At 38.9% G+C, this 12,924-nt stretch overlaps 1 protein-coding gene across 5 annotated transcripts; it reads left to right on the forward strand.

Annotated features, from left to right (window-relative positions):
• The first annotated feature begins 198 nt into the window (after positions 1–198).
• On the forward strand, positions 199–10,407 carry LOC133023461 (major histocompatibility complex class I-related gene protein-like). Of its 5 annotated transcripts, none has more exons than XR_009683061.1 (7): positions 199–310; positions 5,675–5,953; positions 6,917–7,219; positions 8,405–8,509; positions 8,768–8,785; positions 9,276–9,687; positions 9,797–10,407. XR_009683061.1 is itself a non-coding variant. In XM_061090498.1 (7 exons), the coding sequence occupies exons 1-7, from the start codon at positions 256–258 to the stop codon at positions 9,353–9,355; spliced, it is 1,101 nt and encodes a 366-aa protein (XP_060946481.1). In that variant the 5' UTR covers positions 199–255; the 3' UTR covers positions 9,356–10,407. The 5 variants fall into 5 exon arrangements, 4 of the variants coding, with proteins under 4 accessions (XP_060946481.1, XP_060946480.1, XP_060946479.1 ...); XM_061090498.1 differs by adding an exon at positions 4,436–4,697 and having other exon boundaries at positions 5,676–5,953; positions 9,276–10,407; XM_061090497.1 differs by having other exon boundaries at positions 9,276–9,360; positions 9,512–10,407.
• Positions 10,408–12,924: the final 2,517 nt, after the last annotated feature.

The following is a 12,924-nucleotide window of genomic DNA, read 5'->3' on the forward strand; positions in this document are numbered from 1 at the left end:
ACAGGGTGTGAAGTTATGACACTACTTAGTTTGTTACTTTCACTTTTCCTTTTACAACCTCAGTGGCTGAGATTCACCCGGTTTTAAGTGACGTAGAGGCTAATCCTGAATTCCCATTGGTTCAGAGGATGTCCCCGCCTCACAGTTTGTCCTCGTCTCCCCTGGTTTTTCTGTTTTCATCACAGTCAGTCTCTCTGTGGAGACAGGAGCTCATCTACCTTCAGCCCAGCAAAGAGGAATACACCACCGCTCACCATGTTCACTGTACTTTCCTTGCTTCTACTGGCAGGAGCACACAGCGCGACGGCACGTGAGTTAAAGTCCACGTTTCTACTTTATTTGATTGTATTTGGTCGATTTGAAGTGAAAGGAAAAATGCTCCATGTTTTTAAAAGACACTAAAATGATTTCAGGTCTATTGTAATGTTTGATATTTGGTTCCTTTGTTGCAGATTTGAGAAGTTTAATTACGTTTCAAAGACATGATTTAAATCACGCTTATTCTGAAGCCAGGTAAACCGCCAACAGAATGTGGCTCCCACAGACCAATCTCACTTTTGAACTCTGACGCAAGGATCATTGCTAAAGCCCTGGCTATGAGACTTGAGACCGCCCTACCAACCATGATACACACAGACCAAAATGGCTTTGTTAAAAATCGCCAGGGGTTCCACAATGTGAGGAGAGCTCTCAATATAATTCATGTATGGGAGGGGGCCCCTGACACTGCCGTCCTGTCACTTGATGCGGAGAAGGCATTTGACAGAGTCGAATGGCCCTTTCTCCTGGAGGTGCTTAGGCGTTTTGGGTTCGGTGATTACTTTCGTAGATGGGTTGAAATTCTGTTTGTTGATTCATCTGCAGTAGTATCTACAAATAATTTGATTTCACAACCGTTTAAACTCTCGAGGCACGAGACAAGGCTCTCCAATTTCACCCCTACTTTTTGTAATAGCCATGGAACCACTGGCAATAGCAATAAGATCACACCCTTCAATTTGTGGCATTAAGGCAGGAGATCTGGAACATCATATAGCATTGTTTGCAGATGATACCATTGTATTTCTATCAGATCTTGTTAAATCAATAACATCCCTCTTAAAGTTGATCAGCCGGTTTGGTAGCTTCTCAGGTTTTAAAGTGAACAAAGATAAATCTTCTATTATGTTCCTAAATGAACAGGAGAGAAGAAATCCAAAGGTATCCCACCCATTTGTAAATGCTATAGACGGTTTTAAATATCTCGGTATTAGAATAACACCTAAGATAAACACCCTTAGTGCAACTAATTATGAGCCCATGTTAGCAAATTTGTCAGAAGATGTCCAAAGATGGACAACATTACCTCTGTCTATACTGGGAAGAATAAACATAATTAAAATGAATATATTGCCTAAATGCTTATACATCTTTCAATCAATCACATTAGCTCCTCCACCTTCTTTTTTCTCTAAAGTGAGTAAGCTGCTTTCAAACTTTATTTGGAACAACAGGAAGCCAAGACTTAGACTCTCTCTTCTATACTTGCCTTATGATAGGGGAGTGTTACAACTACCAAATTTACAGTGGTACTACTGGTCGGCACAATTGAGGGCCGCAATGTTTTGGTTTTCTAAAGAGGATGCTCAGCCCTGGTTACAAACTGAAATGTTGTCGTCAAATGGTTTAACGCTGGATAGCTTTTTATACTCAGCTCCCCTTAAAAAACTAAGAAAAAACACAGATAATCCCTTTGTGAAGAACACCATTGATGTCTGTCATGAAGTGCATAGATATCTTGGAGATCTCCCAGTGTTGTCCTGTTTCTCACCCATCTGGGGGAATGAAATTTTTAGCCCGGCTAAGAATGACATGGGTTTTAAAGCATGGTTAAGTAAGGGCATAAGTAAACTACTAGATCTTTATAAGGGCAACACTCTAATGTCGTTTGACGAGCTGAAAGCAAAATATGATGTACCACAGAAACACTTCTTTAAGTTTTATTCTTACATGTTTAAAGAATTCAGTGCAACAACCCCCAATGTCCACACTGGAGATATTTTTTACAAAAACATGTTCCAACAAAGGGCTGGTTACTCAACTATATAACATAATGGTGGAAAACCATAAAGACAACACTGAAAATAAGAGACAGCAGTGGATAGGGGACTTATAAGAGGACATTTCAGTGGAAGATTGGGGTATAATATGTTCAACGGTACATACTCAAACCATTAACTCACGACTGAGATTAATACAATATAAGTGGATAATGAGAACATACATCACCCCTGTGAAGTTGAACAAGTTTGATCCTAATATGCCTGATCGATGCTATAAGTGCAATATTCATCAAGGTACTTTATACCACTGTTTGTTAGAATGTGAGGAGATTCAAACATTTTGGATCTCGGTGTTACAATATATCTCTCAAATTACCTCTTCTCCAGTACCTCTAAATCCTAAGCTATGTATATTAAACATCTATCCGGACAATTGATCTCTGTCTAATAGAGAAAGAAAAATGGTTGATCTGTGTCTTCTACAGGCCAGGCGCTCAATAGCTCTGACTTGGAGGAATGTTCGTTGCCCCTCTCTAGGCCACTGGTTAAAAAACTTAACGTCGAGTTTGGCTCTGGAGAAGTTAACATATGTAGTTAGGAAGAAAGCTTCTCAATTTTACAGTATCTGGGAGATGTTTTTGGACTTTGTTAAGAATGATGACATTGAAGAGGCATTGGAAATGTGAAGTGACTAATCTGGTATGAGGAATGTGTGCTGTGCTATGTTTCTTGTTAGTGACTGAAATCTATTTTACATATTCAATTTTGTTTTAATTTAGTTTAAACAAATTAGTAGTTTAATTGTAATGTTTTGTATTTTAATTTATGTTGGAATCATATCTTAGCAATTTCTGTGACTTTTGTAATATTTATTTCCATTTATGCTGCCATATGCTCAGGTTGGGGAAGGGTCTTGTATATTTGTAAATTGATGTAAATGTATAAAACTATATAAAACCAATAAATATATGTTTAAAAAAAAAAGACATGATTTAAAAGTTCATGTTGGTGAATGTCATCATTGTAAGAAGGAAAGGTTATATTCTATTTCTGAAAAGATCAACTGAACAGGGACTTTTCTTTCTTTGGATCCTGACGTTATTTGATTTCTTACTTTGGTCAGAATCATTAAGATCGACACGGTCTGAGCTGGTTCTGGACGAAATGACGCAGCGATTCTGAAGCGAAAGAGTCCAACAGACTGATGAATCAAGAAACAGTGAAAAACAAAGCAACGTTTAAACTCAGCGATAAAACCAAGAGTTTCTTGTCTTGTGCACATTATGAACTTTATTATTTCAGACCTTGTTGTTCATGACGTGTCTCATGTTACATGTTGGTTTATAAAAAGTTGTGAAGAAATAACAGGTTCAGTCTGTTGGTATGAATCAAGACTGTTTTTATGTAAATATATATTTATTTAAGCATTATTTTAATTATTTATGATTCATCTCCCAGCGACTCAAACACTCCAGTTATTCATCTAAACTGTGTACACTGACAAATAAGCCGACGACTCAGTTTTTTTTTTTTTATTGTAGTCAGTAGATAGCGCTGTTTCCATAGTAACAGGAACCTGCTGAGCACAAACAGCTTCCTGCTTTGTTGGTACAATTTTCAACATCAAGGCTGATAAAGACCGTGAGTAACATCACTGACATGAGATATTACTAATTAATGATCTGTTATCAATGTGACCTCCTCCTCCAATACAATCAACACACATTGTAAGTAGCACAAAACAAAAATTCATCTCTAATGTAAATGATGTCAGTGAAAAGAAGCAGGTGCTTCTTGTGTTCAACATTGAAACATCAAGTCTCAATTACATGTCAGTGCCAAACACACAGATTAATTATTTTCAGGCGATGGATCTGAATCACAAATGGTTTTGACAACCTAATGAAGATGTTGTCAATATGTTATTGTTGTCAAATATTTTTTGAGTGTATACATTAAAAAAAAATAGTCAAGCCCTTCCTGTAACAATGTCCCACTTTGTTTTGTTAACTGGGTCCAGTATAAATGTATATGTGTATATATGGATAAATATATGAATAAATAAAGAGAGAGAAACCAACTATTTGAGGACTTTATGAAAATAAAAATCTCATAGAGTAACTGGAAATTGAAATAGTTTCACTTCAAATAATTTTCTAATATTAAATATTTGAGTTGTTAGATTGAATTAAATTTAATTAAGACGTAGCAGAATATTCAAAGTAAAGAGTGTCTGGACTCTGGAGCAGAGGTTTTATCTCTGAATGTGTTTTTGTGTTTGTTTACCTCACAAAAGCTGAAGTTGTCTTGAATGTGGCTCATGTCTTTTTGACTCTGAGTGATTTATAAAACAGTCTGAAAAATAAAGTCATGACTTGAACTTTTTCTTGCAGGGACTCACTCTCTGAAGTATTTCTACACTGCGTCCTCTCAAGTCCCAAACTTTCCAGAGTTTGTGGCTGTTGGTTTGATCGATGAAGTTCAGATGTTTCACTATGACAGCAACACAAAGAAAGCAGAACCCAAACAGGACTGGATGTTAAGCACAACTGATTCACAGTACTGGGAGAGTCAGACTCAGTATTATTTGGATAAACAGCAGGTTTACAAAAACCACATTGAAATCGCAAAGGAACGCTTCAACAAAACTGGAGCTTTGTTTACATTACACTATCTAATAATAACCCAACACACACAAAAACACACACTCTCTCACACACACACACACACATACACAGCAAAACGTATGCACTCTCAACGACACAATCACACTCTCACACACCTAAAGGCACGCACACAATCATACACACACTCACACGCACACAATCTCACTCCCACATAAATACACTCACACACACAAACGTGATCAATAGATTTTTAAATGATCAGAATTTTTTTATCAGGTAAAAATCTCATATGTTTTGTGATGTTTCTTAAATATTAGAGTTTGTTGTTTCTCGTACTTCTTGATGAATTAAAAACAGTCACAGACATTTTCACTACTTTCAGATTTTTTCTTCAGTTTAAACATAAGCGTAAATTGATTAATAAAAAAATACATAATCAACAAGAATGATTAGTTTGAACCTTAAATATATAAAATAAACCGTAGAGCAACAGATGAACGTCCCTGTGCTGACCACAGTGTGTCCACAAAGTAATGAACATAGCAGAGAATTACACGTTTGATTAGATTCACCCAAACACAGAGTCAAAGCCAGAAGACATTTATATACTGTATTGCTGAAAAGGACATTTAACTTATGACGTGATCAGCAGAAAATAATAAAGATCAACAACTGTGAATTAGTTGTTATCACTTAATTCAGCGGAAGGATGTGTTGTGGGTCAGAGAAGAACTCATCAAACTCAGGAGCAGATCAAGGGCTGATCCAGGAACATCTTTTATCTCTTTAGGGTTTTCAACGTTTTCCTTGATTTTCAGAGAGAAACTCGCGGATCTTGATGAAACAAATAAGACACGTTTAGGGGACTGATGTTTATGAGTGACAGTTGGGCCTTGGTGGAGGTTTGTTCTCCACTGAGGGAGGTTCTAGTTTGATGCTACAGAAATGTGTGTGTGTGTGGTGAAGATGTGATAATAACAGCTCAGATCTCTGTCTCTCTCTCAGATCTTCACATTATCCAGCAGATGCTAGGATGTGAATGGGACGATGAGACTGGAGAAGTTAATGGTTTTAAGCAGTATGGTTATGATGGAGAAGACTTCATATCACTGGACCTGGAGACAGAGACATGGATCGCTCCAACACCACAGAGTTTCATCACCAAACTGAAGATGGAGCAGGATAAAACTTTTATCGCTCGCAGTAAGAACTATCTTCTCGAGGAGTGTCCTTCCTGGCTGAAGAAGTTCCTGGAGCAGGGGAGGAGCTCTCTGCTGAGAACAGGTGACATCACAGAACCTCCATCAACTTGATGTTCCTCTTTCTTACTTTCTCACACCTAGTGGGCGCAGGCATCATGCTCTCGGGTCGTCCCATTTCTTAAAATCTGGTGCAAATATTCACTTGGAGTCAAGGATGAAGTGATTCACAGGGACATTTTTGCTTTGCGAAGGTGATATCTCTAACACCATCAAGGAATCATTTCACATTTGACACAAACATTCACTTTGACTCACAAATGACCTGAATACATTTTGGTGGACAAAGGTCAAGGTCAAGGTGGCCGCGCATAGTATGTTTATGTTTTCTGAACACACGATATCGTAAGATCGGATTCAGATTTGGTACTAACTTTCACAAGGACTCAAATATTGATTGGTTATTGATTAGATTTTGGTGCCTGGAGGTCAATGGTCAAGGTCACAGTGACCTCATGTTCCTGTGAGTGTGACATAATAATAGCACTGCCCCTTGGGAATTTCATTACCTCTGGCACAGTTCACTTGGAGTCACTGATGAATGGATTGGACTGGGTCCTCTGAAGGAAGCCGCCCCTGAGTGGAGACCCAGCCGGAGTGTCCTCCCTCCTCTCTGCCCGACCGACCTGCACTCACTTTGCACTTTAACCAAAAATACCAACATTAATCAGAAGTGATCAGGACCTGTCCACTACATTAAGTTCACTTAATACACATTGTGATATGAAACCTGTCAATATATTCTGTGATATTACTTTTATACGTCATATCAGATTGATTGATTGATTGATTGATTGATTGATATCGTCCACCCCAGTGTCTTTGCATCACTTCAGCCTCTGTCTCTCACTCACATCTCAGTTTTTTCACTTGTCTTGTATATTAACAGACATGACTAATGCAAATAAATGGAATCACACAGGAATGATATTATGAGTGTGCAATACATTATAATAACCCATTAACTGTCTTTCTTTTTCCTCCCCAGAGCTTCCCAGGATTTCTCTCCTCCAGAAGTCTCCCTCCTCTCCAGTCAGCTGCTACGCTACAGGTTTCTTCCCCGACAGTGCCATGTTGTTCTGGAGGAAAGACGGGGAGGAGCATTATGAGGATGTGTACCTCGGAGAGGTCCTCCCCAACCATGACGGGACCTTCCAGATGAGCGCTGACCTTAACGTTTCATTAATCTCCCCTGAAGACTGGAGGAGGTACGACTGTGTGTTCCAGATCTCTGGTGTGAAGGAGGACATAGTCACCAAACTGGACAAAGACTCAGTCGAGTCCAACAGAGGTGAGACTGGAACAAGTGATGATGCTGCGAAACACGCGTTTTTAGTTAACAATAACAGTCCTGCAGGTCACGTTGGCTGATGTGGAGCAGGAGAAGTTTTCCTGCATCAATGTATATAAATACATTTAGATCAGTGTTAAACAAGTGCATGTGCCCCACCTTCACCATCATGTGATCCTGAAAAATTAAGTTAGTTTTAATGTTTCTGCAACAGTGTCTGAGGATTTTATTACTATTAATATTATCATTGATCAAAGAGATTTACATATTTATAAAAGTTTAAATTCACTTTTATGATTGTATTATTTTATTCCATGAAGTGTTTCTGCAGGTCTCAACTAGAGCCAGACTGGTTTATCATTGGTCAGATGTGAGCCTTTCACAGACATATTAGGATCAGAGTGGATGTTTGATATGAAAACTTCTATTCTACAGAATTAAAGAAGCAGAATAAACAAACAAATCTCTCGTTCTTTACCTCGAGTAACAACAGACGTTTAGTTACATTTCTTCAGGCAGTTTATAACCATTTCAACTATTGACTGTAAATAAAGATGGACGACATGACGGCTCCTCAAAAGTGAAGCCAAAGTGCCTCGGTCGCTGGTTGATGCTATAAAAACAGGGTGAAATGTCATGATTGACAGCTCATGATTGACAGCTCATGATTGACAGCTCATGATTAAAAGCTCGTGATTGACAGAGCATGTGTATCGGCAGGACCTCGTTACCGTGGCTCCATTCCTCTGTTTACTACTGCACAGAGTCCAAATGTGCAAGATGGCGGTGTTTGTATCTGGGATATATAGCTTCATTTCTAGAAAGTGGGAGGAGGTGGAGACGTGTCGTCTGTGTTTATTTCCATTAGTCTATGATTTCAACATGTAAACATTATAGTCACTGTTAAGACTTAACTGCTGCTCTGTTGTAGAAGATGAGTCAATGAAATTATTTAGTGACTGGAAGTAAAGTTTAAGACAAACCAGCATGAATAAGCACAGATACAGTCATTATGTACAGAAGAAAACTGAAAGTAGAAACAACAGCAGGACAAACTCACACGTTTAGTGTCTGTGTGTGTTTGTTGTGTCTCAGGACAGGATTGTGGTTCAGGGAGATTATTGTCATCCAACCTGCTTTATCTGTTCAGGTTGTGATGCTTTGTTTTATTATTCCGCTCAACAGAGAAGCCCATCAGCGTGACCACCATTATTATCATCATCATCATCATCGCTGCAGTGGTTGCTCACGCTGTCGTCATTGGACTCATCGTGTACAGGAGGAAGAAAGGTGAGAGACCAACACAGAAGCTTTATCCAATATTTGTCTGGTGTTTTTGTTTTAGATTTTCTAATTAAGGCTTGTGAAACAAACGTCAGTTCCTCACACACCAACTTCTGTTTCAAGAGCTGCAGGGTTCACACAAAGTTTTCTAGCTTCCCTCTGCACCATAGACTGTTTATAAAAAGCTCTGCACACAGCGTCCAGCACACAGTTTGTGTTTTTACTGTAATAACTGAAATCATTTGTATTTTCTTTTTATTTCAGCCCAATGTACTTCACTTCGTAAGTAAAACGTCTATTTCTATTCTGTTTTCTTTTTATACTAACATGCTTCATGAGGACGTCACGTCACATTTACACAGCAGCTGAAAGTACTAACATGTCCAGTTCTATAAAACTCCCCCAACACCTCTTTGGTCCACTTTGTACTGGTCCACAGCGGCGACAGTCAGGGGGGCGTTATGTTTTCAGGCTGTTCATCTGTTCGTCCCCATCTCGTGCACACAATATCTCAGGAATGCCTTGAGGGAATGTCTTCAGAATTTCCACAAATGTTCACTCAGGCCTTGTCTACACTACTGCCCATATTTATTTCAATGGATAAGAGGTTCCCCACAGGAACCTGACCCAGAGGACTCTAGTAAACCCTCTGTAGATGAGATTCATTTTGTGCTGAAGAGTTTTCAGGACTGTTCCCTGCAGTGTTGGTGGTTTGTAATGAAAGTGTCTGCTCAGAGGAGGATGGACTAACGATGTATTTCTGACCGTACAGCTGTAAATGATCCAGGTGCCTCAGAGCTGCTGAGATCAGATGATGGAGGTTCTAATTCTCCAAGTGAGACGTCCTCCTGAACACAGTGAGTTGCTTCATCTGTTAAACAAAACTGATTCAAACTAAGTGCAAAGTAACATATGTGTAATCATGTGTAAAACCTCTGTTTTAATTAGAAATAAAAAAATCTGCTGAGAGCAAGGCATAGATCAGAAACCTTCACGTTAATAGGACAGATTAAATGTTGAATTAGGGAGGATGTCCAGGAGTTCTTCGCTGCATGCCCCGTCTGCGCCCCGAGAATAAGACCTCTCGCCAGCGGCCCTACGGTTTGCTCCTCCCTTGGCCCATTCCCCGGCGACCCTCGGCGCACATCTCCATTGAATTTGTTACTGGATGGCTCCTACAGAAGGTTACGCAGTCATACTCACCATTGTGGACAGATTTTCTAAAATGGCTCATTTTGTCCCTCTGCCTAAGTTGCGTTGTCTCATGATTTTCTATTACACGGACTCCCTCAGGATGTGGTGTCGGACCGGGGACCCCACTTTGCCTCCAGGTTTTGGAAGGAATTCTGCAGGCTTATTGGTGCCACAGCCAGCCTCTCCTCCGGTTTTCACCCCCAGTCGAACGGCCAGACTGAATATTACAACCAGGAGCTGTGTGGTGTCAAAAAATCCTTCCCTTTGGAGCATAAATTTGATCTGGATTGAGTATGCTCATAATTCTCTCCCTGTCTCACCCACAGGACTTTCTCCTTTCCAGTGTGTATATGGATATCAGTCACCCCTGTTTCATGAGGTTACGGTGCCATCTGCTCAGGCCTTGGTGTCTAGTGTGTAGTTCTACTTCCTGTTGGTTTCCCTACACACCTGTACCTTGTTTGTCATTAAGCTTTCCTTATTTATACCCTGTGTTTGCCCTCCCCCTCTGCCAGATTGTCATTGTCTCCTTTGTGTGTTCATGCTCTCCAGCGTTAAGTTCTGTGTGTTTGCTTACCTGGTTTTGGACTCTGCCTTGATTGCTGACTTTGGATTTTGTGCCTTTTCCCTGAATGGACTTTTTTGCTTCTCTTCTACCTACCCGTGTATGACCTCTGGATTGTTAAAGTAAAGTTTTATGTTGTACTTTATTTTTTGTCTCCCGTGCTTCCTTTTGCAACTGAGTCCCAGCTTAGTACAGAACTGTCACAGGAAGTGCAGCGTTGAATGTGGTGGGATTTGGACAAGTGATACAATCAATGTTAATAGAGTTAAAATAACCGTATAAATTTCACACACTAATGAGTTGTTGTCACACACGGACACACAACACGAGCATCAGAACAAAATTAGTTTTCCAGTTAAATATTATTTTATTTCTTATTTGGCCTGAACGAGAAATGAATGAATGAATGAGATCTCTCTTTCTCTTTCTCTCTCTCAGAATTGGGACATTTCCTCAAACTGTGTAAACATTGAGGTGCGGCGAAGGTTCATCCTTCGCCAAAGGAGACGATGTTGTCATAACTCCATTGTGCATTGTCCTATCAGCACCAAACGTCTGTCTCATGATCAGAGTCCAAGCCTGAACAGCTCTATGTGTCAATATTTCCTCAGGGTCATAGCGCCACCTACTGATCAGTGTGAAAATAAACTTGTTGTAACATTGTCTAATTGACAAAATTGCTCACGCTACATCAGAGCCCCTACTTGAACAGATCTATTAGTCTGTATGTAATAATACTGATGGCGCCACCTACTGGCAACAGGAAATAAGCTTTGTTTTACAAATATCATTCAATCTACATACAATGTTCACAGTTTGATGTGCAATTGATAGCGTTGACCGTAATGAGCAATTAGCAGGCAAGGATCGACATCACGTGACCGACGCAGGAAGTGAAGCGTTTATCCTGGCAGCAGTGCGCAAAACGCAGGCAACGCTTCAAAATGCATGTGCTCGGCCCGCTCAGTGCTGCTTTGCAGACCTAGAAACTGTAGCTGTTATTGTTTATTTTTTTCAGCCAAATGAATTGGCTTTTTGAGGGCTTTAATCATAATTCTATTTGGCATTGAAACTTAAGCTGCTCAAAGAGATGCCAAGATATCCATTATTACTACAGTATACTGATTACCTTCATTATACAATAAATAAAGAATAAATATCAATGCATGTTTATTTTATTTTTTAAACTTGCTTCTGCTATTAAATATTTATTTTTCAAATATAAACAACATGGTACAATATTTACCTCTGCTCGCTTCGTGCTTGAACCATAGACTGTATATATAGATGGACATAGAGTCCGTGACTTCATCCGTTGGTTTCTGAAGAGTGAAAATGAGGCTTGTTCTATTTGGATTTATTATAAGCTTCTATGTTTTCTAGAGTGGTGACATCACGCAAGGAACTGGTGACATCATCACGTTCCACCGTCACACATTTCAGCTTTATTCAGCCAAGTACTTCAGCAACTCAGCATTCACACCGCACTTTCAGCGGGAAATGCATTTTGAAGTTAAGTAAACAACTCTGCACGGGTGAACACAGTCCAGGTCCTCAGCATCAGACATTTCAGACTCAGAATGAAGACCAAAGATAAGCTCCTCGTTTTCCTCATCCTGTTCTTCATACAGCATCTTTATGAACATGCCAACTGTAAGTCTGAAATGATTGCGACCAGCCATACTAACACTCTGGATAAAGAAAATCAAAAGCATATTTTTTAATGCATATCAATCTGTCTATTACTGTTATATTTCAAGTTATTATGTTGATCTAGCTATGGTTGCTAGCCAAAAAAGAAGCAAGCTAGCTAACGGCTAGTTAATATTGTACATATTTCTTATTTTCACAAGTTATGGATTGTAAAATAAGACTTACATGCATTAAATGTGCAAAAGCAGCTGTGTGAAATGAAAGGTAGGTGTTCCATAGTGAAAACATACTGTCTGGGTCATTTTTGACCCATGTGTGTAATAGTGTTTGTTTATGAAGTAAGAAGGGAAAAAGAGAAAAAAAGAATTTGTGCTAATCAAGAACAACATATTTAATGAATATTAAATGACAAAAATACATTTATTTAAAAAAAAAAGCATTGAAACACCCATGAATTAACACAGGAAATGAATAAGGGTCATTTTTAACCCATGTTGTGGATTTGAAGGGTAGATATGATTTTTATTCAAAAATTTACAAAGGAAAAGTTCAAATGAGGAATTGTGTTGATCAAGAACAACTAATTTGGGAATACCTGAAATACTGAATGATAAAATTCAATCACCACAAAGATATAGAAAATATTAACTGAGCCGGATCACTTTTGATCTATGATGTGTATCACATCTAATGACTGTCTCCTATGAAGGATGAGCATCAGTCATTCATTCTGGATTTAGTTCTGCTTATTTTCTTTTTATTCTTTCTTTCTTCATACAGTCGCCTAGATGGAACATTAGATGGTTAGCATGGAAATACCTTAAGAACAACCATAAGTGTTGTCGAGATCACTGGGTATTTATCTTTTCACAGAGCCAGCTGCTATGTCACTCAAATGTTGTGGTGCATAAGAGAAACCAAATCGAGACTAGTGGAAGTTTGCAGTGATATTACATTTTAAAATAATTAATTATACTTATTTGATCATAAAAATATATCATACACCACC

This window comes from Limanda limanda, chromosome 17, assembly GCF_963576545.1.
Source record: "Limanda limanda chromosome 17, fLimLim1.1, whole genome shotgun sequence".
Classification (NCBI taxonomy): Eukaryota; Metazoa; Chordata; class Actinopteri; order Pleuronectiformes; family Pleuronectidae; genus Limanda; species Limanda limanda.

Excerpts from the sequence above, each read along its gene's own strand:
- LOC133023461 (XM_061090498.1), top strand. The coding sequence starts at position 256 with ATGTTCACTGTACTTTCCTTGCTTCTACTGGCAGGAGCACACAGCGCG. Across the intron at positions 4,698-5,675 it reads CGCTTCAACAAAACTGGAGC|TCTTCACATTATCCAGCAGA; the intron begins TTTGTTTACATT and ends CTCTCTCTCAGA. Across the intron at positions 7,220-8,404 it reads CTCAGTCGAGTCCAACAGAG|AGAAGCCCATCAGCGTGACC; the intron begins GTGAGACTGGAA and ends TCCGCTCAACAG.